The 26,932-nt window shown below is 43.0% G+C and overlaps 2 protein-coding genes and 1 long non-coding RNA gene across 29 annotated transcripts in view; 2 read left to right on the forward strand and 1 right to left on the reverse strand.

Moving 5' to 3' along the window:
• ARHGEF37 (Rho guanine nucleotide exchange factor 37) overlaps positions 1–4,422 on the reverse strand; it is a 50,381-nt gene extending 45,959 nt beyond the window's left edge. For 2 of the 19 annotated variants that reach the window (XM_070234014.1, XM_023617453.2), the window contains exons 1-2: positions 4,060–4,366; positions 1,316–1,457 (exon numbers count right to left, since the gene is read on the reverse strand). Coding sequence is in view for 8 of the 19 variants with exons in the window: in XM_070234009.1 (XP_070090110.1) it covers positions 1,335–1,377 (43 nt within the window). In the remaining 11 variants the exon portion in view is untranslated. Of the gene's footprint in view, positions 1–1,315; positions 1,458–3,468; positions 3,748–4,059 lie in introns of those variants that run through there. The other 17 variants (XM_023617447.2, XM_070234004.1, XM_070234009.1 and 14 more) reach the window with 16 other exon arrangements.
• Positions 4,423–7,969: 3,547 nt separating this feature from the next.
• On the forward strand, positions 7,970–8,801 carry LOC138917455 (uncharacterized). The gene is made up of 2 exons (XR_011425510.1): positions 7,970–8,107; positions 8,643–8,801. It is a non-coding gene; the product is annotated as an uncharacterized lncRNA (long non-coding RNA).
• A 12,304-nt stretch (positions 8,802–21,105) lies between these two features.
• CSNK1A1 (casein kinase 1 alpha 1) overlaps positions 21,106–26,932 on the forward strand; it is a 51,213-nt gene continuing 45,386 nt past the window's right edge. For 4 of the 9 annotated variants that reach the window (XR_288265.4, XM_070234021.1, XM_070234023.1 and 1 more), the window contains exons 1-2: positions 21,106–22,281; positions 22,897–23,003. Coding sequence is in view for 7 of the 9 variants with exons in the window: in XM_070234021.1 (XP_070090122.1) it covers positions 22,159–22,281; positions 22,897–23,003 (230 nt within the window). In the remaining 2 variants the exon portion in view is untranslated. The remainder of the gene's footprint in view (positions 22,282–22,896; positions 23,004–26,932) is intronic. The other 5 variants (XR_288264.4, XM_001917740.6, XM_070234020.1 and 2 more) reach the window with 2 other exon arrangements.

Genomic DNA, 26,932 nt, shown 5'->3' on the forward strand with positions numbered 1-26,932 from the left:
AATAAGACGTGGTTATAGACGCTGGGGGCAGGCAACAGGACAGTAATATGGACTAAAAACTGACGACACTACTGAACACAAAGTGTTAATCAGTGTCAACCTCTGGGATCTGCCTTGTTTTAGTAAGGCTACCCATCAGTTCCTTCAGCGCTTTCCATTTCTAAGATCACCTGAGTCTAAACCTCCATCTCCTTTCTGCTGGATGAGTACAACAGCCTCCTGAGAGGATGCACAGCACTAACAGGGAGCCGTCACTCAAAAACATGGAACTGAATGCTTTACTTCTCTGTTCAAAACCCGGGCAAGTCTTCCCTGACTCCCATCCCCTTCCAAAGAACCACTCCTTTCCCCCAGTAATTATTTTTATTCTATTTGTTTTACTGGCTGATTCAATAAAGTGTAAGCTCCACAAGGGAAGGGATCAAGTCTCTTTTATTCATGAATGCATTACCTGGTGTCTACTCTACATCTAGCACATAGCAGGTGCTCAATTAATTGAATGAATGAATGAATGAACATGGGCAGAATAATGATCAGATTGCCAATGACACTATTGTATGTGGAGTTAGACTAATATGATCATACGCAACTCTTAGAAGCCATCAAAAATTTGAGGTCAGCTAAGAGATAGCAACTCCCCTTGAATTTTATATAAATGGAATTATACAGTGTGTACTTTCTAAAAGCTAGTTTATTTCTTTTGGCAAAACTATTTGGAGATCCATCCATGTCATAGCATCTATCAATAGTTCATTATTTTTTAATGCGAGCAGTATTCTATTATATGGATATAAAACAGTTTATCTATCCATGCACTGGACAAACAATCGGTTGTCTCCTATTTCTCTCTTGTAATAAAGCTGGACCTAGGAGTGGAATGTCTGGATCACATCATAGGTGTATATTTGACTTGTTAAAATGTCAAACTTTTAAAAAAGTGGTTCGATCATTTTACATTCCCACCAACAGTATATAAGAGTTCCAGTTCCTCCATAGCCTTGTCAACACTTGGTATAGTCTTTTCAATTTTAGCCAACCTGATAGGTATAAAGTGATATTGTGCTTTTAACGTGCATTTCCCCAATGACTAATGATCTCCAGCATCTTTTCAAGTGCTTATTTGCCATCTATAAATCTTCTTTAGACATCATGAGTTGGTTGGTTGTTTAAATGAGAAAAGAGGCTCTTCCTCACTACATAACTAGACAAACAATAGAGAAATTTATAAAGAATTAGTAGTTCCCCACCACCAATCCTCACCCCCCAGCACACACACAGGCACCAAAGGTGCATAAGAATCACCAGGAGCACTTACTAGGCACACAAACTCTCACCCCGCTCTTGAAGATCCTGATTCAGTAGGTCAGAGGTGGGCATTCTAACAGGCCCCTAGGTGATTCTGATGCACGTGGTCTGTAGATCATTTCTTGAGAAATCCTGCTCTTAATCCGGTCCTGCTAAGGAATGGTTGAAGGAATGAGGCAGTGAGTCTGGAGGGGAAAACACAACAAAGGGGGCACGGGCCACCTTCTAAGAAAGGGCCTTTGCCGAAGAGAGGGAGCCTGTTCACTCTGTGATGTACCACGGGGTGCTGATGTTTGGAACCTAAAGGTCAAATTAGAAAAAACTTTGCCACAGACCTCCTATGATACAAAATCAGGCCACAGAGCCAGAAGGGAAGAAATTTGCCAAGGTCACTGAGCCTGGAGAAAACGGATTTCTCTGGGTTGAGAAATGACTGATTAGGGGTGAGACAGAGAGACGGCAAGAGAAATTCCAGACATACGCACATACACTCACTCTTCTCCTGTCCCCCTCTCTCTCAGAGGAAAAATTCCTCTTTATAAATACGTGAAGAATGTAACCCACCAGACAGGTAGTGTATGTCTTAACCCAAATTAAATAGCAGGAATTTGCCCTAAGCCTTATTTCCCTGGCTCCGTGTGCCAGGCCTAAAATGACAGAGAAAGAAGACAATACAGTATTTTGTAACAGCAGTTCTTTTGATAGATCAGTAGGCCTGCCCAAGCCCTGTCCTCACAATTTTGGAGCCATAGATTTTAAAGTTCTGAAGCCTGTCAATAAACAACAATAGGTTTGGACAATCAATCTCAACAAACGCCACTTGCCTCAGTTATAGCACCCAAAGACACACACCCCCATCAGTTAAATAAAAAGCCATTTATTTGATCTAGAGCAGAATCAACCAAGTCACTGTTTACCACAGCAAGCTGCTGATCCAAGAGGGACGTGAGCCAACCGCCAAGCAACTCCTGTACCCTGGCAGAAACTCAGCCCAACCTCCAATGCCAGGCAAGACTGGGTGCTGCCCAGGTCCCCACGTATGTCCTTTCATTTAAAAACTACACAGGTGCCGGCTCCATTCAAAAGAGGCAAGTGAGTCCCAGTAAACAGTCCTTATTAGAAAGTCTATTAGTTTCTCCTTTTAGCATTTTACCTTGGGTCAAATATCGAATGCAGTGCACTATTCTAAATAAGTGCATTCATTTAGGTTTCCATCACCAAGGTATGTACCTGGTTTGTAAGTCATAATAGGGTTGACTTTATATTTGCATGTTTACAATTTTTAAATTTTTATTTTATTTCAGATACAGCCCAATTTCCTCCAGGTCATCACCCTTTCCTAACTGGCACAGCTGTGATGCACTGGATTATGCACGCCAGCACTTTGGTTGAGCATCTACTACATGCCAGGCACTGGGATCAGCATCCATTCTTAAGTCTGACAATAACCTGAAGGACAAAGCAGACCATCTTATCTCTATTTTACAAAGAAAACTGGACCTTGGAGAGATTAAACCATGAGTCCCAGATCCCACAGCTGGCGGTGTCAGGACTCCGTGTGGACTCACAGCGGGCATTCGCTCCTTCACCAGCTGCCTCCCTTTAAAAGGAGCAAATACACTGCTCTGAAGCGGCGTGGCCTGAGCGCCAGCCGTCAGCCAATCCTGACAGCAGGAATGCTTCATGTCAAATCTCAAACTGCCAGGCTGTGTGTGAGGCCCTCTGTGGGCAGGGGACCCAGATTTCTAAGGGGTCAGTGATCCCAAGAAGGTTAAGAACCAGTGCTGGGCAGGCTGTCAGCTTCTCCTTCCCCCACAAGGTCCTGGCGCTCACTGTGCAGGGAGCACTATGGCGGTACGGGACGTTCAGGCTCCTAGTCGCAGCTTTGGCACTACTTTTCCCAGGACCTCGGCCAAGGCAGCTCACCTATGGACGGCAGACTTCCGTTTTCTTTCCTCCTGGCCTTGACTGTCTATTTATAATTATACTTTCTTTGGCAAGGATCTTTACCATTGTTTGTATTATTCCATGGTTTTAACATATGGATTCTTATTAAAAGTCACCCCAAATCCTCCACTGAAGCAGGCAGGATATAAAAACAGATACAAAGAACACCAATTAGTTTTTACTAGACCAGCTTACCTCTCTGGGCCTGTTTCTCACCTGTAAAACGACGCGGTCGGGTCACGTGGATCAGGTTGCTGGCACTCCCAGAAGGCTCCACAAAGCTAGCTACCGAGCAAGGGGGACCGCGCGTCGTCGCTCCCGCGTCCCCCACCTCCCTTTCTGGAAGGACCAGCAGCTGCTTTCCCGCGCCTCTCGCCGGCCCCAGCCCGCCGGCCCCAATCGCCCGGGCGCACTCACCGCGCGCGCAAGGTGCCGGCGCTCCAGCGCGGCGCTCGGCCCCCCGGGGACCGCGCAGCCGGGCCGGGAGCGGGGTGGGGGTGGGGGTGGGGGTGGGGGTGGGGGTGGGGGGCGCCGCCGTTCCCACGGAGGGCGCGGGCGGGCGCGGCTCTGCCCACGCGGCGTGCGCGCGTGCGCCGCGAGGGGCCCGGGCCTCCAGCCTTTGTTAATTGTCTATTTGGAGCCGGGTTGTTTTCCCCTCGCGGCTCCCGGGAGTCGGCCTCAGCCGGGGTGGCCCTCCCCTAGCCGGCATGGCCCGGCGGTAGCCGAGCGCTGGCCCGCAGCCAGCACGGAGCGTTGCAAGTGGGTGTTAGCGCCGCGCCCGGGGACCCACCCACGGGACCCACATACCGGCGGCTTCTCATTAAGCCGTCTTCTCCTTGCTCCAGCTCGTCACCCCGAAAACACAGGTCAGCACTTAGGCCACACGGTGGGAATGTTGACTCTGAATCACTGGATGTCTGTCAGTGTTCGTGCCCGAATCACCAAACTCCCGGGCTGGACCTTGATTGAATTCTAAGTGTCGGCTGCCCAGGACCTCTGAGTTCTTGTCCCAGCTCTCCCGGGAGCCCTGTGCGCAATCTTAGACAAGTCTGCCAGCCTCGCTGCGCCCCAGTTTCTCCTCTATGATAGGAAGCTGTTCGTCCACTCTCTCACTACCGTGAGCAGGACTCTGGTCTAGGTACTAACTATCCAGCTGTCAACCTGACAGACAAGGTCCCCGCCCTCTTCGGGGTAAGTCAGACGTTGAACACAATTGAAGGTGATAATTGCTACGCAAAATAGGGAAAGGCAGGGCCACCAGACCTTATTTGTGGACTCATTAATGGACTAGATTAACTTTTCTAAATCCTCCCGGTTCTAACGTTTATTCTCATTGTCATGATTAGGGCTTATTATTTATTGTGATTGATGATAGCAGTAGTAACATGGCTTACTAAGTGCCAGGTACTATACTAAACATTTTACTTGTATTTTCTCATTTATCTCATTCACAGCTTCTCTGAGAGATAGGTGTGCTTATTATTATTATTATCCTATTTTAGAGAGAAAGACAAGGCTAAAGAAATGAATGTAACCTGTCCACTGTCACAAAGTTACAAAGTGACAGGACAGTATTCAAATCCAGACTGAGGCTCCAGGGTGCTTAACCTCTACTCTACACCCATGAAAGCATGAAGACCAGAAGGGTGTTGTATCTTGAATGTGACTATTGAGAACAACAGAAGACGAGGGCGTGGGTTTAGCCTGTGGACAAGAAAGCAAAGGAAGTTGAGAGCTTTCTTAAAGAGCTGTCCATGAATTAGACTTAACCTTAGCGGTCAGTAGCATGGGGAAAGCTATGGGGAGACACCCTGCGAGCATGTGAGGAAGAACTTCTCTAACAACTGGAGCGTTTCAAAAATGACATCAGTCGCCTGGAGAGAGCATCTTGTCACTAAAAGTCAGCATTCAAGCACAGAGGTTTATTGGGGATGCTTCAAAGAAGAGTCACGTAAAATTTAAGGACTGGTTTAGGTGATCCCTAAGTTTCCTTCCAGTTCTGAAGGGAAATTGAGTCCTAGAGTGGTTAAGTGACTTGTCTGAAGTCCCAAAACCAAGTCTGACTTGTAGATCAGACTCCTAACTGTTTATGGGTGAGGGTCTGGTGAGCGCTCAGCACCTCAGTTGCTCCTGTAAAGTGTGTGTGTGTGTGTGTGTGTGTGTGTGTGTGTGTGTGTGTGTGTGACAGTCTTTTCTGGGTATGTGGAATAATCTGCTTTACCTGTTTTACTTTACTAATGTGTGCCTTTCTTCCTTGCTTGTATCAAGTATTCTATGTTTTCAGATACAAGCGTCAACCCCCTGGGCAATTGCTGTATTATAGGGGTCCTAGAGGTAGTGGGGTCTCTACTCCCTTGGAGTGGAGAAGTGTTCATTTGGTAATTTAAGGAAAAGGAGACAAGCTGGATGGTGTTTTCATTTGAAAGTGATGTTTTGGGGCCCGCTCGGTGGTGCAGCAGTTAAGTCCACAGTTCTGATTCATAGGCCTGGGGTTCACCAGTTCAGATCCTAGGCGCGGGCCTACACACTGCTTGTCAAGCCATGCTGTGGCAGATGTCCCACATGTAAAAAAAAAAAGTAGAGGAAGATGGGCATGGATGTTAGCTCAGGGCCAGTCTTCCTCAGCAAAAAAGAGGAGGACTGGTGGCAGATGTTAGCTCAGGGCTAATCTTCCTCAAAAAAAAAAAAAAAGTGGTGTTTCTTTGATTCTATTTTAGGACTCTGGATTATCTTGAGTTAAATTTCTCATGCATGGCACTATCCCATCTTTCATCCTAGTCAAAAATTTTTATTTATTTTTTGTTGAGGAAGATTGGCCCTGAGCTAACATCTGTTGCCAATCTTCCTCTTTTTGCTTGAGGAAGATTTTTGCCGAGCTAACATCTGTGCCAATCCTCCTCTACTTTATGTGGGATGCCGCCACAGTATGGCTTGATGAGCAGTGTGTAAGTCTGCCCCAGGGATCTGAACCAGGGAACCCAACCACTATGCCACTGGGCCAGCCCCATAAATATTCTGATGAGTAGCACTCTAGTTGTCAACTTCAGAAAAGCTATTCTTTTCTCAGTGCTCTAGAGACCTACTTGTTTGTTTGCGACTGGAAACTTCTAACAAAGGAGTCCAATTGCCTTTTGGGACCGATTTCTAGTACATTTACCAAGAAATGGCCATCATCTTGCCCCCAGTGACACTAATTCAAAGATGAAAAGAGTTTCTCTTCACTTCTACCCTCAACAGAGTGGTTAATTTTTAAATTTAATTTTTGAAAAGAAAATATATTTACCTGGTTCAAAATTCAAAAGTACACAGTTTATTGATCTTTGGATTCCTCTCAGAGCCTGGCATATTGCCTTGTCTATAGTAGGTGCTGAATAAGTGTTTATTCACTAGGTGGTTGAGTGAGTGTGAATTAAGAAGTTGTGGGAAACAAAGAGTTGGTTTAGGGTGGGGCAGCAGACATTTTGCCTGAGGTGCATGGGCTTAAAGGGAACCCAGACAGAGCTCCCAGACCAGTTGTAAACTTGACTTTATCCAGAGATCTGTACTAAAGCAGCAGCATCAGACTCTTTTGGGTTGAACGTTACCTAAAGACTATGTATTAGCCAGAGTCTCTTGGTTGTAAGCAACAAAACTTGATTCTGGTTAACTGAAGTTAGAATTTAGAATTTATCTAAGAAAAAAGAATTTATTGAAAGAGATTGGGGAGCTCAAAGAATCAATGGAAAGGCTGGAGGACCATGCTAGGAAAATAGGCAGGCACAAGGGAGGCTGGGTGGCCAGACCCACAGAGGAAACCATGCCGCAGGAAGGATGCTGCTGCTGGACACTGGCAATTCCCTGGTGATGGGGTACCATAGGTGACCTAGCTGCCATCACTGACAAATACTGAATACCACCACTACCAGAATAAGTTTTATCCATTGCCTGCCTCTCTTGGCTCCTGTCTCCAGAATCACAATTTGGGAGGGACTGGCTGATCAGTCATGCTTAGGTCCCCAGCAGTCAGTGATCAGGAAAAACCAGGGCCTTTTGGCTTCCACGAGTGAGACGCAGTCCTCTTTATAAGTTTCCCCAACATATCAAGGCAATTTGGTGGCTGGGCAACCAGGAATATGACAAATGTCCGCTATGCAGTCATCTTCTAATAATCTGTAGGCCAACAACGGAAAGAATTAAAGAGTATAATCTGTATAAAATGTTTAATCCAGCACCTTGGCTGAACTCTCAAAACCCAGACGAGGCAGCTGTCATACTTATTATTCAATGTTTTAAAATTTTAGCTAACCAGAGAACTTCTTTATAGCACCAACATTTTCTTCCTAAGCCTCCGCTTTCCTTTGTTGTTGGAATCACTTACAATTGCAGAGTCGAGCAGAGAAAGGTTGAGAAGAAAGAGGTAACTGTGCCAAATGTGTACTTAGCGCAATAGGGACAGTGCCATGAGCCTAATAAACCAAATTTGTTCTTCTGATAAAAAAAAAAAAACCCTGCCTACCTCTTTTAGAGTCTCAGTCTTGGGATCATACCTATTGTTTTCATAAAACTTTGTGAAATCTAACCCTCTATTTTCTACAGTAATAATAAAAACAGGTGCCACTTACTGAGTGCCTGATACGTGTCAGAAATTTTTCATGAATTATTTCTAGTCATGACAATCACCCTATATACTAGATATTGTTTGCATTTTACAGACGAAGAAATGGAAGCTCAGAAAGATTAAGTAACCGCTGCAAGATTACATGGCTCCTAGGTGATGAGCTTGTAGCCAAGTCCGTTGTTACACAGTACTGTCGCTCACGTGGTTGCTTTCTTCAGAGACCCATCACCACTTTTTTTAATTCTACTAAGTCCGAATGTAAGTTTGCAAATTATTTCTTCTATCTTCTGAGATATTAAACTGTCAGAAAGGTAAGTCAAAAATTATTGAATGCAGTGTCTTTAGCAGACAAAGTTTTATTAGATAATAGGCTAATGTAGTAACCCCATCACTAGTGTATAAAAAAATTTTTTAAGAAGAGTGTCTGCTTTAATGACCGCATATTATAAGCTAGGTATGCTGCTAGTCAGCCCTAAAAGATAAGTATCACCATCTTCTTTTTACAAATGAGAAACCTGAGATTTAGAAAGATTCAGAAACTTGCCAGGGCCTCGCTGCTAGGAAGTGGCAGAATTGGGACTGCAACCTCAGCAAAATGACTCCAAAGCCGGCATTTCTTCCAGTATGTCATACCCGCTCTGGGGCAGTTTTCTAATTTATATCGAGAAACGTCAGTAAGTATCTTTTCTGTGTCTTTCTCTTCCTGGCTTCCAGTGGCTTCCCTCTGGGTTCCTGGCTCTTTGCAGGTAAAATAACCCTTATAATAACAAAGCTGTTCTCTCTTCCCTTCCAGGCTTTCCAGCTCCCTCTTCCCACAGGCAAGGCCAGAATCTCCCTGCACAGTCTCAGCCCTGAGCTCCGGAACACTCCTGTTCTTAATCTGTATAAATATGTGAAGCCTTACCTTTGACGTTTAGGAGATTGCCTCTGAGACTACTTTGCTGAAACTCTATCACTGAGTCAGTGCTTCTGTTCTAGCAATTGGTTTTAACCTGTTACCATCATGATTTTCGTAGCCCGGTTTTGGGGAACTTGCATTACTTTTACCATACTCCTTGTATTAGTCAGGACTCCTTTGTTTGGTTCCAGTGCCAGAAATCCAACTCATTCAGAAACTATGTCCATTCGAAGAAAAGACCATCTTTGCCTGTGTGTCTCTTCAAGAGAAGAGTAAGCCTCCAAAAAGCTCTCCAGCAGACGCTTGCTCCTATCTCATTGACTAGAATAGCATGTCCATACATAACCAGACCTAAAGCAATCACTGATTGGCTTAGATGGATGAGGACCCAACACTGGGACAGCCCCACTCTGAAGCACATGGTGATATAGGCTTAACAAAATTGGAGTCTTATTGGGAAAGAGGAAGGACAAGAGGGAATGCTCTTGGGTAGGCAGCCAACAGTACCCGCTGCAGGAGGGGATGGGCAATTCTACAGAGAGGTTGCAGAGCCAAAACTAAGGTGGCCCTTCCTGCTGAGTCTTTAACGAGAGAATTCTTACCAAGTAGATAGGCATGGAAAGTTAGGCCAGGTAGAAGGGACTACATGCAAAGGCATAACAATATGCAACTACCTTGCGTTTTTCAGAAACTGCAATCACTTCATTATAACTGGATTGAATGCTATACATTCAAGTTTGTAGTGACAGATAAGATTGGAGAGGTAGGCAGGCACCAGATCATGCGAGGTATGTATGCCATGCTAAGGAATTTAAACTTTTCCTGTAGGAAATAGGGGAGCCATTGAAAAATGGGGATAGCATGATATTCTTTGAATTTTGGAAAGATCATCTGTCCAGAGAATGGAAAATGGATCCCAGAAGGAGCTAAGGCTGAAAGCTGGGAGAGCAGTTAAAAAGTCGTAGCTTTCAGCCAGGGGAGAGATAATAAGGCGTCAGGTTAAGGCTGCAGTAATAGTGAAGTCGAGGAGGGGAGGGGAGGAATGTTGAAAGAATATCTACAGGATTTGATAACCTACAGGATGTGAGAGGATGGGAGGCCTTGTCTGACTCTGAGATTTCTATCCTGGGCAACTAGGTGGATGGTGGTAGCCTTCACTAAAGAAAAGGCATCCTAAAGAAGGAAGAGGTTTGGGGCAAAGGCTTAGGGGAAAGTAATGAGATCAGTCTGGGACCAGTTGACCCCTGTGGCTTATCCAAGTGAAAGGGTCCAGTGGGAAGATGGATGTAAAGTTCTGGGAGAGGGAAGTGGCATTGGCAATATAGATTTGGAGGTCACTGGCATATCTATGGCACATGAAGCCATACAGTGAATGAGATCACCCTGGGAAAATAGGAAGGGCATAAAAAGAAGAGGCCTGGTGCCGGCCTGGTGGTGCAGCCGTTAAGTGCACACGTTCCGCTTTGGTGGCCTGAGGTTCGCCAGTTAGGATCCTGGGTGTGGACATGGCACCTCTTGGCACGCCATGCTGTGGTAGGCGTCCCACATATAAAGTAGAGGACGATGGCCATGGATGTTAGCTCAGGGCCAGGCTTCCTCAGCAAATAAAGGAGGATTGACAGCAGTTAGCTCAGGGCTAATCATCCTCAAAAAAAACAAAAAAAGAAGAAGAGGGTTGAGGACAAAGACCTGGTGAACACAACCAAGGGGCAGGCAGAGAGAGGGGAACCAGCTAAAAAGACTGAGAAGGGGCAGTGAGAGCTGAGAGGAGAGCCAGCCTTTTATTAAACTTCCTTATGAACAATTCCCTTCTACTGCTGTGTTTCAGGCTGGTCCCACACCACCAAGTAAAACTATGGTTAAAATACTTACCAATACCCTTTCAAGTACTGCTTGAATTCTTGCAATACCTGATTTTTATTCATTGGTTTCTAGTTGGAAGTCCCCTCTGTCAATGCAATACTTTCCTGGAAACTGCATGAGAAAAAAGTCTAGTGAGAAAAACAAAGTCCCTCTCCTGGAATATGCATTCACCGCCCTGGAATAGAGACTCAAGGGCTTGTTGCTGCACGTTTAAGGGTCTGCAATTGTGTGGGCAATGGTATAAGCAGTTTGTAAGGGTTTAAGTTGATCAAACCTTTTTGACTCAGAAATTTCATTTCTATTAATTTATCCTATAGAAATCCACACATGACTGCACAAAGATACATGCATAAGGTTTTTTATTGTGACTTAAAGAAAATCAAAGTGAAAAGCTAGAAATAGTCCAAATAACTATCAGCAGGTGATAAATAAATTCTGGCATGGCCATACCATGGAATACTATGCAGCCAATAAAAAGAGTAAGGTTTAGCTATAGGCATGGACATTTAAAGATGTCCATGTTATAGATATGATATATTGTTAACTGAAAAAAGTAAGTTTAATATGTGCATATGTAAATCTATATAATCCATTCAGTCATTCAAAAGATACTATTGAGGTAGGCACTGTTCTCAGGATACATTAGTGAACAAGACAGAAAAATCTCCTGTCTCATTGAGTGAATGTTCTAGTGAAGGAGGTTAAATCAATATAAGAGTGAAAAAATAGGGGCCAGCCTGGTGGCACAGCAGTTAAGTTTGCACATTCTGCTTCAATGGCCCAGGGTTCACTGGTTCAGATCCCGGGTGCAGACATGGCACCGCCATGCTGTGGCAGGCATCCCACATATAAAATAGAGGAAGATGGGCATGGATGTTAGCTCAGGGCCAGTCTTCCTCAGCAAAAAAAAAAACAAAAAAAAAAAAACCGAGGCTTGGCAGCAGGTGTTGGCTCAGTGCTAATCTTCCTCAAAAAAAAAAAGAAAGTAAAAAAATAAATATATAGTTTTAGATACGAGTAAGTGCTATGAAGGAAAATAAAGTAGGGTTAAGAGCTGAGGAGTAACTGGGTATGGTGAGCGGATGCACATAAGGGGGTATTTTAAATAATTTGGTCAGGAAAAGTGTTTCTAAGAAGAGAACATTTTAGCAGTGACCTGAATAAAGTGAGGAAGCATATTAAAGTTCTCCAGAGAAAAAGAACCAACAGGATGTGTATTATATATATAGAGAGAGAGAGATTTATTTTAAGGAATTAGCTCATGTGATTGTGGAAGCTTGATAAATCCAAAATCTGCAGGCTATGCCAGCAGGTCAGAGACCCAGGGAAGAGCTTCAGTTTGAGTCCAAAGGCTGTCTCCTGGAAGAATTCCTTCTTGCTTGGAAGAGGTCAGTCTTTGTGCTATTAAGACCTTCAACTGATTGGATGAGGCCCACCCACGTTATGGAGGGTATTCTGCTTTACTCAAAATCCACCTATTTAAATGCTAATCTCATCCGAAAAACACCTTCACAGAAACATCTAGAATAATGCTGGGCCAAATATCTAGAAACTATGGCCCAGCCGAGTTGATGCATAAAATTAACCATCATAAGCCCATCCATTGTCAACTTGGCACCCATAAGCATCTCCTTAAACCACACTTAGTCTCCAAATAAAGACAGTCAAAAAGTCTCACTTCCAACTATCATGATACAACTGCCTAGTATACAACTGAAAACACACTAACTCTTTCCCCAGAAGAGGGTACAGAGTCCTTGGGTGACGCTTGTTCTTCTCAATAACCCCTACCTGCTCTCTGCCATGTGAGGACATAGGAAGTCTGCAATGCCAGAACTCAACCCTGCTGGCACCCTGATCTGAGACTTCCAGCCTCCAGAACTGTGAGGAAATAAATTCCTGTTCTGTGAGATACCCGGTCTAGCTATCGTATTTTGTTATAGCATCCTGAACTGACTGAGACATGGAGAAAGGAAAGTTTTTTCAAACAGTGATGCTGGAATAAGTGGTTATCCACATGGAATATACACATATATAGACTATATCTTTGTTTTCTTCCCTCTCTTATCCCCTTATCATGTAACGTAACATGCATTGACTTTATATCATAGCACTCAAGTATTGTTAACGAGAAACAAGGAAATGCTTGATCCTGTTCAGAAAGCACCCTAGGTTTCCTCAAACTCCTAACACTTGCCCAGCCCCTCAAATGTTATTCTAAGTTCCCCGACTCCAGCCCTTTCCTGGGCATTTAATGGTTGACTGTTCAGATCCAACTAGGTAATTCTGCCATGCATGAAGCCAGCTAAAGTAACAGCAAGTGAGCACATCCACCAGATGGCAGCAGTGTATAACTATTGAAAACCATGATCCAGCATGGGTTCTTGAACATGAGTGGATGTCTGTTTTTCTATGTTTACTTAATCTTGAAATAAATAAGCAGTTTCTTTCCAAGAGTGTTGACAGTTCTGAGATGCATAGACTGGAGAAATCAAAAAGCAGTTTCTTTGGAGTCAGAAAAATCTGAGTTCAAGTACAAGATGCTCTCCTGACTTTAGTGCACTTGGGAGGTCAACTAAGATCTCTGGGCCTCAGTTGCCCTATCTAAAAATTTAAAACAATGAAATTACTTCCCCCATAAAATCTTCTTTATGACATAAGATAATATAGGTAAGAATAATACTGTAGGAATTGCTTTATAAACATTTAAAGTAACTATTTAGCATGGGAAAATCAATCAGGGTAGATGTCATCTTAAAACTTCAAGCTGATTAGAAGAAAGGTTCTGAGGCCTTTAGAATAGCCTGGAATATTTGATTTCTGTTCCTGTGACACATGTTAAAAGCCTATGGTGGTGACCTTGTCAAAAGGAATCATTTAAGTAAAGAAATCAGTTGTGGTAGTGTCGTGGTTCCTACGCTTTTCTTATTTTTGGTTTTGGACAATAATTGTGAAGCTCCTATTTCAGCAGACAGCCTGTCTTCCTCCACCAGAAAGATGAGAAAAAGTCACCTCTGGCTTGAATTGCCTAATAATAACAGCAGCCGGGTATATATGTATGAGGTTTATGGCTTAGACAAAGTGCTCTTACACATCCTATTTCAACTAAGGCAGAAGCTATGGTAATCAATGATACAGTGTGGGACAAGACAATATAGGCTAAGGAGGTCAATAGAATTTGGAATTCTAAGCAACAAAGAAAGTGTAAAAATATATGAGTTTCATATGGATTTAGAGGGTGTTGGGAAGGTAAGCAGAGCTACCCTTCTATCATTTGCCTACCCTAGAGAACGCATATAAGAAGCAACCTTAGGAGTTCAGATCAGGTTCAAAGTCCAACAGGAAGTACCAAGGGTCTGGAAAGTCCGGTAGGTAGCTAAGATTTAAATAAGTCAGTTGGCTTTAGAATCTGAAAGGAAGAAATTAACACCAGTGAGGCAGGAGGTAAGCGGCATTTTCTGCATCAGTATCAGTGCTTCCTGGCATTAGCATGGAGAGCTGAGAGTTAACAGGATGTGTTCTTGGGACCGGCTCTCCTCAGGAAGGGCAACTCAAGCATCTTCCAAATTTAGTTTCACAAAGAGTAGATTACTATACTGAGCAATAATGAGTCACAGGGAGTACAGTTTCTTGCCCTTGCTAATGAACAATGCAGAGGAAGAGAACAGAGGCTGAGAAAAGAAAGAGACATAGAAATTGCAGAAACTCCAAAACACTAATAAAATTCTTTCAAGTAAAAATAGCCAACACAAATATCCCAAATGCCATGCATGATAGTGCATTTCCAGGAATTAATGGTTCGTGTGATTAAAATAGAAATTTTAAAATATAATTTGATTATGTAAATATTGCCAGGTCAGACAGACTGACCAGCACAAGATAACGGGGATAGAGTGGAGAAGGCAGGGGACTCAGGTGTTTCATCTTTTACGGTGCCTTTCAAGTCCTGGCCTTAGTTAGTAAGGTTTTCAATGAGTACACGGAACATCAACGATCTGAATTTCCTCGTCAGGACATATCTCTGGCGTTTAAATATTACACTGCAGAGTGTTCATTGCAGACAAATGAGTTAAAGCCTCAGGCATTATTTCAAAGCAACTCTGAGAGGGAGTGGTGGGGCTAGACGAATCAGTATTATAAGAGGATATGAAACAAGCTTTGCTTGATTTCCGCTGTTGAATCTCATTCCTTGCCGAGAATGACTGTGTTAAAGAGTAAAATCATTTTGAGCTTTCCCTCTATGAGAATCTTGGCAAGGATTTTTTTTTTTTAGACTAAAAGGGAGCCACGGAGGTCATTTAAGTGAAGCCCCTCCCCCACCTCCAGGGACAGCTATATGTAAACGAAGAAACAATTATTGCCTTTCTTAAACATTTTAAAAAGAAGATATTTCCCAATCTCTTCTAATTTGGGGATCTCTTTTTTTTTTTTTAAAGACTTTATTTTTTCTTTTTTCTCCCCAAAGCCCCCCGGTACATAGTTGTATATTCTTCGTTGTGGGTCCTCCTAGTTGTGGCATGTGGGACGCTGCCTCAGTGTGGTTTGATGAGCAGTGCCATGTCCGCGCCCAGGATTCGAACCAAGGAAACACTGCAGCGGAGCGTGTGAGCTTAACCACTCAGCCATGGGGCCAGCCCTGGGAATCTCTTCTAATTATATCTTTCCATTGCTATGTTTCACTGATAGAGAATCTGCTTTTCCTGACAATTAAGTATTAAGGAAGGCCAGCCCTGGAGTGGTTAAGTTCCTGTGCTCTGCTCCTGCAACCCATGGTTTCACTGGTTCGGATCCTGGGTGCAGACCTAGCACCACTCATTAGGCCATGCTGAGGCAGCGTCCCACATGGCAGAATTAGAAGGACCTACAACTAGAATATACAACTATGTACTGGGGGGCTTTGGGGAGAAGAAAAAAAAAGATTGGCAACAGAGGTTAGCTCAGGGCCAATCTCAAAGAAAAAAAAAGTATTAAGGAGCATGGGTAAGGATATGCCCAACAGAATTTTATGTATTTTCTGAATTTTAAGAAGCTGTAGAAAGAAAAGAGCATGTTAATTTCCTCCTTCTACTTCAAAATATAGGAATCATCTTCAGTAAGCAGCACAATATTTATTTTTTTATTTTTTGATGAGGAAGATTGGCCCTGAGCTAACATCTATTGCCAATCTTCCTCTTTTTGCTTGAGGAAGATTGTCCCTAAGCTAATGACTGTGCCAATCTTCCTCTGTTCTGTATGTGGGACACCTCCACAGCATGGCTTGATGTGTGTAGTCTGTGCCCAAGATCTGAACCCATGAACCCCAGGCCACAGAAGTGAAGCGCATGAACTTACCCAGTAAGCACTGGGCTGGCCCCAGTAGTACAATATTTTTTAAAGCTAGAAAGAACCTTAGAATCTGACTTCTCTTTTAAAAGATTACAGTACTGAAGCCTAGGAAAATATTTAAGGTAGAGTCATAACTAAAATTCAGATTTCCTGACGACTTAGGTCAGGATATGTTTCCCTACACCATTTAACCTAGCCTTTAAATACCCAAATAAAGGGATAATTTGGTTTCTCCTCTCCCACCTCAAACCACTTTTTAAGAATAAAATAATTTTCCACTACTCAAGTATTATTTCCATGGGCTGTTACTTAAAGTTAGGAAAACTTACTTAAAGTTACATCCTCTAAATGTAGATGGCAACATTTTACATACACAGGTGGAAAAGGGGACATTCTCACTTAAAGTACACTGAAATGCCTAACTGAAGCATTTCAAAGATTTCTGTAGTAAAGTCTGGGTTGATCTCAGTTTTGGAACAGTGACAAATTGAATTCTTCCCCATCTCTAAAACCTTGTACATTTATTTTTGTGGGAATACATATTTACTTCTGAGGGAATACTTGAATTTATGCAAAATATGGGAGATTTTAACATAAATGAGATCACTCTGTTTTTCATACTTGGTTAGCTACATTCTTGATTTTGAGGGTCCTTTGACCTCCATTGTCTCTTACAGGGAACTAATTTTCCCCCTCTTTCAACTAAGTCTAAATATCTGTACAATGTGATTGCTTCACTAATGGCCAACACATGTGTTTTGTTAGCTATGTCCATAAATGGGACGTTTCCCATCCTATGAGCACATCCTTGCAAACCACAGACTTGCAAAATTCTTGAGATTTTGAAATAGGTGGGGAAGGGAATAGGGGAGTTGCAAAGAAAAGATGTCTTCTAACTAAGTTTATTAGGTTTTACAACAATAGCTTGTCAGAAAAGAAAACCTAACAACCTCTTTTAAGGACAGAATGAAAGGATTAGGATTTAAATTTATAAAGATAAATCTAAGAAATGAGGAGAGCCCATGAATATGGGTTCAATCATCACAAACTGTACCAAAACAGAATTGGAAGTTGTTGTTTATGATCAAGACGTTTTAAGACCAGTTACATTTCTAGAAATATATCCTAACCAGTTAATTTTGTATGTGAGAAAAGATTTAGCTACAGGACTATTCATTAAAGCGTTTTCATACTAGCAAAAGTTTGGAAATAACCAGAATACTCAACTGGGATTGGTTAAATGTTGTTCTGTCAATATGATACATATTTAACATTAAAAATGATAGTTTGGAAGATTATTTAGTTATATGTAAACATATCTCTAACAAATCATTAAGAGAAAAAACTGGGTCTCAAAACTGTGCACTATAACCATTTGTTGCAAATTTTAAGAAATAAAATTAAATATATGTATACACACACATTATACTGATAGATATACATACACCCAACATAAATACACACACACACACATTAAGCATAGAAAAAAAGACTGGACATTTATAAACAGCAAAATGTTAACATTTGGTGGTTAAATTCTAAGAGATTTTTATTTTCTTTTTTCTGATTTATCTAAATTTTCTAAACTTTTCAAATGAGTTGTCACTTTTATAAGGAAAAGAACAGCAAACATTTTATATGTATATACGATTATTAAAAGATCATCAGGTAATATACATATGGAATGTATCAATCTTTAGAATCTTGAAACCATGTGTCAAAAGCATACATAAGTTGAAGGAATGAAATTAACAGAAATAAATTTATGGTTAATGACTCCATAAAAAGGAAGAAATGTTTGCGAATGTCTCAACTGGGCTTGTTGCTCTCATAGAAGCAGCAATCGACTTTCACAAAATTTCGTGAACAATGCAGAGAACAGGAACTGACACGAGAAAGGGACATAGAAATTGCTGTCACTGTCAATGACTAGAAAACAGACTAAATGCTCACTCTGATCCAATAGGACATTTCTGATGTTCTCAAGTTTTCAATCACTCCACTAACTCACTTATCTAATACTGATTACCCAGAAGGCTATGTAATGACACCTGAGACAGTGTTTGACATATTCCAAGGCATTTCATTTTTTTTACTTATTTGTACCAAACAACCTAGGAGATGGGCAGGCCACCCTTGTGTTTTTATTTTCCTCTTGACAGCATCCATCTATATTTCACATGCTCATCCTTATCATTTTACCCAAAACACACTCTGGTTACCAGTGACATTGCCTTAGATAAACACTGTGGCTTTAAAAAATGTTTTATTCAACCTTAAATGCATGTGGCCTTTGATTCAGCAAGTTCCTCTTGCAGGAATTGATCCTAGAAAATGTTTTCACATGGGCATGAAGATTTGTGTACCAGGATGTTCACTACAGCATTGCTGGTGATAGAGAAAAATGGGCAAAATTTTCAATATGGGAAGTATATACATATATTTATCATATAAATTATGCTGCATTCATACAATGAAATAATACATAGTGATTAAAAAGAATGCAGCGTTCTGAGGGGCTGGCCCCGTGGCCGAGTGGTTAAGTTCACGTGCTCCGCTGCAGGCGGCCCAGTGTTTCGTTGGTTCGAATCCTGGGCGCAGACATGGCACTGCTCATCAAACCACACTGACGCAGCGTCCCACATGTCACAACTAGAAGGACGCACAACGAAGAATATACAACTATGTACCGGAGGGGCTTTGGGGAGAAAAAGGAAAAAAATAAAATCTTTTTTAAAAAAAAAAGTTTTATTCATCTTGACCTCTCTATGAACATAGAAGTAATCACTGGGGCATGATTGTCCCAATCTGCCTTCTACCCTTTCCTTTTTCTCTTTCTTTGTGTTAGAGATTGGGTTTCTAGTCCTTTCTTTGGCACTAAGATCTGTATGATCTTGGACAAGCCACTTCGTCCTAGTGGGGCATGAGTGATATGTGTGAAAGGACTCTGTAAATCGCAAAGCATTAAAAAATATAATTATTGACTAGATGTTCTCTAAATGTCCCTCAAGTTCTAAAATATTTATTCTATACTTTTTTTTGAGGAAGATTAGCCCTGAGCTAACATCTGCTGCCAATCCTCCTCTTTTCGCTGAGGAAGACTGGCCCTGAGCTAACATCCGTGCCCATCTTCCTCTACTTTATATGTTTACCACAGCATGGCTTGCCAAGTGGTGCCAAGTCCACACCGGCGAACCCTGGGCCGCTGAAGCAGAACGTGCAAACTTAACCGCTGCGCCACTGGGCCGGCCCCTATTTATTCTATACTTTTGATTATAGTTTTAGTGAATTCATCTGATCCAGGAGTCAGGAATTGCATTATGGCACATTTTAGAAGACTCCTTCTATTACCCCAAAGCTGCTGTGGATTCAAAAGTACAGAATGATTTGTAACTAAAATAGCAGCACCCAAAACAGGTAATCCTTCAGTTGCTGAAGCTGAAAGTTACCACAGATGATACATGATTTTAAGGAGATGGCTGAGTCATAGCCAACACCTAAAAACTTCATTTTCTATGTCTTAAAAGAAAAAGCAAAAAATGTTTGCCCTTCTTAAATCTGACAAATTTAAATCTTAAAATGCAATCAACTGAAATCACATTCAATAAGGCTATGACCTCTCATACAGCATTTTAGTACATTTTGCTGGATACTGTCAGTGCTGGAACAGTGACTACAGCAGGCATGAAACAAAGGAAGAGACACGCCAAATACATACATAAAATCATAGAATTTCAGAGTTGGAAGGACTTCTAAAAGTCACTTAGATTAGTGGGTCCCAGAGTGTAGGATTTCAAAAACCTATAAAAGTTGGAAAAAAAAAAGGCGGGTGAGCAGACATAAAGTGTCAACTTTTAATTTTGCCAAATAAGGATATTAACAAAACAACCATCTACCATCAGCACCATTTTATAAAAGGGCACTTTAATGACACATATGTAGGAAGATAAAATCTCAGAATAAAGCACAATTTGAAATTAGATAAATGAAAGAAAACTGCATTATACTGCTCTCATTTTTCTAAATATCTCTATGGAAATCTCTGTTAGACTTGTCCCTGTCCATACACCTTTGGGAATCCTTAACCTAGTCCACTTCCTTTAAAGATATACCCCACCTCTTATGGGGAACTCTCTAAGCTGGGGAATTCATTAAGTTTTGGATGGCCGCGGTAGAAAATCAGCAGACTGGTCGCTATCTCTGGAAACTTCAAGATGCTTAAACTTAGCTTTTTTTTTCTTAAGACCAGAATCTAACAATCTAACAGCAAAGAATTTTAAGTAAGCCAAAAATGCTCTGGAGTCACCAAAGGACAATGTCTAATGGTGCTGATCTGGGAGTCAGGCAGCCTGGATTTTGATAGTGCCTCAAAACTTCATCCTAAACCTTAGAGGACATCTCTTCCCCTCTATTTTCAAGTTCAAGACATTTAGACTAGAACTTGATGAAGATAAACACTTAAGTCAGAATTAGAGTAACATGGAGAAATTTTAGTTCAGATATATTCCAGGAGGAACCCCATCACTTCAAAGTGGCAGTTAAGTCTACATTTTTTTTCCATTTCCATTTTAATGAAATTATTTTATTTGGGATAGGTTTTGCTGTTTAAATTCTTACAACTGAGGTTTGATTCATTCACTCACCAGGGTTTGATTCATATAATAGACGATACCATCAACCACGTAGCTTTCTTTCGTGATGATCATTATTAGAGCCCAATATTGCCTGGTCAAATTTCATAATCCAAAACGTGGTCAAGATTTGAATCTTTTATCAATTTTTAGTTAAAAAAAAATCTTACTGTGTAAAGTTTTAAACGCTGCCAATTTTATTCTGTCATAGCTATTTCTACCCTATCTTTTTTGGGTGAATACTGTTTTCAACCAAGATATGATTTTTTCGGGGTTGTGTGTGTGTGTGTGTGTGTGTGTGTGTGGGATGGGGGGGTGGGGATAACAACTTCATGTGCAGTTTTTTTCAAGGTTGGAAATTTTACTTTATGATGACTGTATCTGCTACTAAAATTATGACTGGGATATTGCGTTTTTTCCTTGGGGATCAAAGGTATCAGTAGAGCAACAACATAAAGACATAGGGCAGCAGGGTAATTCCTGGTTTCCCTCTTTTCCTCGCTTGTAAAAAGAGCGTCTCCAACAGTCCGTAAAGCGCAGGATTCTAATTATTAAGCCTCATCAGCTAGACTGGGCTAAAGCAGGGGGCCCGGAAGAAGCCCTGCCCGCCCAGGACTGCCTTTCTCTCCCTCCCCACCAGAGGCGACAGCCTCTTTCAAAACAAACTGAGCTGGAACAGGCCGGCCGGGGGGAGCGGCCCGAGCAAAGATCAAAGGTTAAAAACCGCCTCAAACAAAGAGCAAAGGTCAATACCCAACTCCTAAGGAGCCCTGAAGCTTCCATCTTCCCCGAAAAATGAAGGTGACTCCTCCCTAACATGCCCTCGAGGCCTGGGGCCGCCCGGCATTTCAGACACCGGGAGAGTCGGACGTGACTAACAAACAGGTAACGAGAGCAGAACCGCCAACGACCGGAAGTGGAAGAGAGCCCCGGGGGGGGGGGGGGGGGGGGAGTAAGGAGAGACGACGGCACGCCTGCGCAGTCAGCAGCGTTGCAGTACGCATGAGCGGTTGGGCGGGGCCGGGGTGACGCTCCGAGCGTGGGCCGCGACTCTCACGGATCCGGTTCCGCCCTCCCTCTCGCTGCCGACCCTCCGGGGCGAGCGCCCGAGATCCCTTTCCCAGAGTGCTCCGCGCCGTGAAGAAGCGGCTCCCGGGGACTGGGGGCATTTTGTGTTGGCTGGAGCCGGAGTAACAAGATGGCGGCGTCAGCGGAGTGACAGAGATCCCTCCGGGCGGGAGCCGGCGGCAGCGGTGACAGTGGTATCGCCGCCCTAACACACCGCGCTCCTTTTCCGGCCCGCGAGGGCGCCGCGAAAGCGAGGCCGCGGCGGCCGCCCAGAAATAAGTGGCCCGGCCTGGTAACCGAAAGAACCTCCTCACAGACTGCGGCCTGGCCAGGGAAGCCTGACTGAGCGGCGGTGACCGGCTCGCCTCGGCCGATTCTGGGCCCTGTAACGCCGAGAGAGCCGACGGTTTCCGTTTCCTGCCGCCCTCCTCCGCAGCCTCGCTCCGCGCCCGGGCCTCAGAGGCCTCCGTCCTCCCCTCAGAGGTGTCGGGGCTTGGCCCCAGCCTCCATCTTCGTCTTTCAGGATGGCGAGCAGCAGCGGCTCCAAGGCCGAGTTCATTGTCGGAGGGAAATACAAACTGGTACGGAAGATCGGGTCTGGCTCCTTCGGGGACATTTATCTGGCGATCAACATCACCAACGGCGAGGTAATCCCTGGGGTGGGGTCCGCGGCCGCGCTGCGGCTGTCCTCCCTCCCTTCCCCACCCCCTTGCGGCTCGGGCCGTTGCCCCCCGCACGCACGCCCGGGGGTGTCCACTTGGAGCCAGCTTTCCTGGCTTACGAACCTCCCCCGCTCTCCTTCCCTAAAAGGGAAAGAACCCGATGGGAAGGTTGGGTGAACTCAGAAGTTTCCCAGCTTGTTGAAAATGCGCCTTAATCGAACTTTTTAAACCGTCGTTTAAGGTGAGAACGGCCAAATCCGTGATCCCCATGTTTTTCCTCTTTGTATTTAATTCTCCTGGGGTTCTCGTTCCCATTAGGACGATTCCCGATCGCCTGGTTCCTTCCTCACCTCTCCTTAGGTTTTCTGGATGAATCATTTTCCTGCACTTTAGAGGACGTGCGGATTTCGTCACTACCCCCTGAAGAGGCCTTGGAGGCAGCTTGCCTCGCTCTGTAATTACAAAGAGAGCTTTCTCTTCCCAGCCTCTCACTTCCACCTTCGGGTCGCGAGCTGGAGCTTTGCTAATGTCTCCCGTCCCTGCCCAAGTGACATTGAATCCTAGGGATGTTGATGCCATCGTCCCCTCTTTCCCCTGCAGGAAGTGGCAGTGAAGCTAGAATCTCAGAAGGCCAGGCATCCCCAGTTGCTGTACGAGAGCAAACTCTATAAGATTCTTCAAGGTGGGGTTGGCATCCCCCACATACGGTAAGAACCCGTAAGCAAACAGGCGGTTCTCCGAGGGGAAGTACGGATTGGGGAAAACGGGGAGAGGCAGGTAGTAGGGCCAGCTGAATCCGGGTCTGGGTATTTGCGTTACCGGGGTTTCCTATAGCCGGGGGTTTCGTGTGAACCGTAAGTCACCAAAATCACCGAGTAGATTTGAGTCTGCCAACTTGGTCTAGGATTTCAGTTTCTGACACTGTGCCCCACTTAGCTTCCGTCGTCCTTCCCGAGCCTTTCACCTGCAGTCAGTATGCGGGTGATGTTTGCTCCCTGAGCGGGAGGATGCAGCTGCTTTCTTTACGTCGGCACCTCTGATGTTCTTAGGTTTGTCCAGTGAGATGCATTCGAAGCTGCCGGAGCGGCCGGGCTCGGCCAGTTCGGGTTGCTATTGGAACTGGCTTGGGAAATGGCTGCTCTTTTGTTGTGTTTTTGTTCCAACATGTCTTCCTCCTCCGCTTAGAAAATGGCGGAACGACGTGACTCAACCACATTTTCCTGCCCTTTCCTCCGCTTGGGTTCACAACTTAGGCTTCCTTGATTCCCTCTTTAGCAGCCCTGAGTGGATTAAACCTTTGAAAAGCCCAGAATAAAGCCGCAGGCGGCGGCGGGGTTCAAGAAAGGAGATGGCATAATGACAGTCTGTTTGTGATCTCTGCAGCAGATGCGACGCGAAATTGTTAAATTATACTATGTAAATCCTTTATAGTCCTTGTAAAGTTGTTAATTACTCTTTTGTGAATGGTAATGTTTGCTGCGTTTCAGTCTATACTAAATTTTTTAGGGTAATGACAAAGAAAGGCACTTTGAGCAGCACTGTTAAAATTTACTCAAGTCGGTTGTATTAAAAGAAAGCTTAATCACGTAGCCACAGTTTGATAAGTAGCTTCAACCTGTTGAATTACTTGGTCAGTAACTCATCATATCAGGGAAATTGTGGCCCTTTTTTGGGGTGGGATATTGGTGAAGGCAAATAGTAATGGTGATCAGGATAAAAGATGACCAGATAAAGACATTGGGTTCTTTTAAATGGTTGACTTTAAAGGGTTTTAGAGTGTTTCGACTTTTAAAGAACCTCTTCCTAGAGTAGAGACTAAAATAAAGTTTAAAACCCAGCCGTTTTCCAACAGTTACTCAAAAATAACATTTGTGAAAAGATCCAGAGATAGTTGAGAATTAAGTGGAATGGTATTTGCCTCTTTTTCCATTCCAGTTTTTCTTTTCAAACTTTCAATTAAGGACTGGATTACATACATTAGTTCTGATGTGGAAACAAACCGAGTAACACTATCCTTTAAAAATTTCCAATGGTGATAGACATTTTTAATGGAGAACTTGAGTGATAAAATGTTCTGTTGCTTGGAAGTGATAAATTATTTGGAAGAAAATTCATTCATCTTATGAGCTGAAGATTAGTGTGAAATCTGAGATGATTTGCGATTTTAAATGATTCCCATCCCCCCACCCCCCAAAAAAGCCAAACCTTGCTGTGTGGGAAAGTAAATGTTATTGTGGAAGAATGAAAATCTTGATTAAAATATTTAAGGGTTTTTCTTCTCAAAACATTTCGATTGCACTAGCCTAAAAATTTAAAACTCCTTTCCCTTTGCATTTAATCCCATCTCTCCATCCCGGCCCCCACTGATTTGCTTTCTATCACTGTAGTATTTCTTGGAATTTCATGTAAATGGAATCATACAGCATGAGGTCATTTGTATCTGGCTTCTCTCACTTAGCATAATGCTTTTGAGGTTCATCTGAGTTGGGAGGTTTTATAAATTTCACAAATTAGATTGAATTTAATGTACTTGAAATCGTTTTCAAAAAGCCTTTAGCATCTGGCATTTTCATTGCTAAACTCAAATACATGCCCTTTTATCTGGTAGCTTTTATTTAAGGACAACACTGATACAGACCCACAATGGCAATAGTTAATATAGTGAATAAACACATGAATAAATGAAATTAACCTGTGAGCAAAATAATAGGCATCTATTGTAAGATGGTGAGTGTAGAGAGAGTTGCAGTAGTTATACCCAGTCTGTGGGTGGAGCTAAAGAGAAATTTACCTGGCTTTAAAGGTAAGGCTTTCTGGGAGAGAAGATGGGATTTCAGGATCTGCCTCTATGGAAGAAAGCTTGGTGAACTGGTTGGGGAGGGCATCCAAGAATAGAGTGTGGCTTCTGGGGGTAGTCTCTAAGGCAGAGTGTAGTGATTGGATGAGGGTGGGGAAAGTAAATTTGTTTTAGGAGTGGTAGATTCCGGTACATAGAAACAAAAGTAGTTCATTGGTTTTAAAGTGTGAGAGAATGGTTTTTCCAGTGAAGTGGAAGGGATAAGAAAGATGTATATAAGCATTGTTTGTTTGGCAGCATCTTCCCATCCCCTCAGTTTCTTCCCCACTATTTCCTCGTTACCTTTATATATAGTATACAGTCATTAAACTAGGTAAATATGGAATTAAATTGACTGTTTAGCTAGATAAAATAAGGCAGTCTTTGTGTTATCCATTGTTTTAGAAATGTTGACACTAATTTTAAAAATTTAGATTTATGCTGCATTTACACTTTGCTCACCTGTCCGTGCCTTTCCCCCCGCCCCCATTTTCTTTAAGATACTTTGGGATATCCTAAAACAAAGGCTGGAGATTACCTGGCCTGCTTAGCAGACCTGCCTAATCATAGTAAGGACCTTACTAAGGGATCTGTTGTTATACAGAAGTGTAGCATCCAGTGTAAGCAAGAATGAGAGGATGGCATTCAGTGTCTTGATATTTTTAAGTAACTGAAATCCTTGGACCTTGTGATTTGACCTCTGGGAGCTTATTTAAAATTACTGTATTTCTGTTAACAATCTTCCCTTTCTTTATACCACTCTGAATGGAATTAACATAAAGAAGCAATTATGCTACAATCAAGCCCTAGATCCACCTGTTGTGTCTATCTACAGAGTGATCTGGGGTCAGTCCCTTAAGCTCTTTGGGCCTATCAGTTTCCTCATCTATGAAATAAAAAGGATTTTACCAAGTTAGTAGTTTTCTAATTTTGTTGGAGTAGGAAAAGAGAGTGCTGGACAGAAAGGTTTAAGATTTCGTACCCCTCTGGAAAAAGTTTTGCCTACTGAGCTTTTGGGTAGGGTTTTGTTTGAATAAGGTTCCCTACTTAAAAGTCACTGGCCTAGTTGATCTCGGAACTTTCAGCTCTGAAATTTTAAGACTTGTTTTCGGATGATAGTAGCACGAAAGCATTTCATCACAGTTTGGTGTTATGTCTAGATCTTAACCTTTGAATGTTACTGTAGTAACGAGACACCACTCAGGACTTTTAAAAATGCTATCTGGGGGCCAGCCCTGTGGCTGAGTGGTTAAGTTCGCATGCTCTGCTTTGGCGGCCCAGGGTTTCACTGGTTTGCATCCCAGGCGTGGACATGGTGCTACTCGTCAGGCCACGCTGAGGCGGTGTCCCACATAGCACAACCAGAGGCACTCGCAACTAGAATATACAGCTATGTACTGGGGGGCTTTGGAGCAAAGAAAAAAAAAAGGTTAGCAACAGTTGTTAGCTCAGGTGCCAATCTTAAAAAAAAAATGTTATCTGTATCAGGTACACCCTAGGTTACCATTTAGAAGGAAGTGAATTAATGAAGTATACTTTTGTAGGGAAATAGTGAATAAAGAAGATGGGAGGGGTATGGGAGACTTGTCGTTGCCTTGCTTTTGTTTGTTTGTTTTTTGCTGAGGAAGGTTTGCCCTGAGCTAACATCCATTGCCAGTCTTCCTCTATTTTTTAGGATGTAAGCTGCCAGCACAGCATGTCTCTTAACAGAGTGGTGTGAATCCATGCCCAGGAACCGAACCTGGGCCACCAAAGCAGAGCACGCCAGACTTAACCACTAGGCCACCTGGGCTGGCCCTG

Source organism: Equus caballus, chromosome 14 (genome assembly GCF_041296265.1).
Source record: "Equus caballus isolate H_3958 breed thoroughbred chromosome 14, TB-T2T, whole genome shotgun sequence".
Classification (NCBI taxonomy): Eukaryota; Metazoa; Chordata; class Mammalia; order Perissodactyla; family Equidae; genus Equus; species Equus caballus.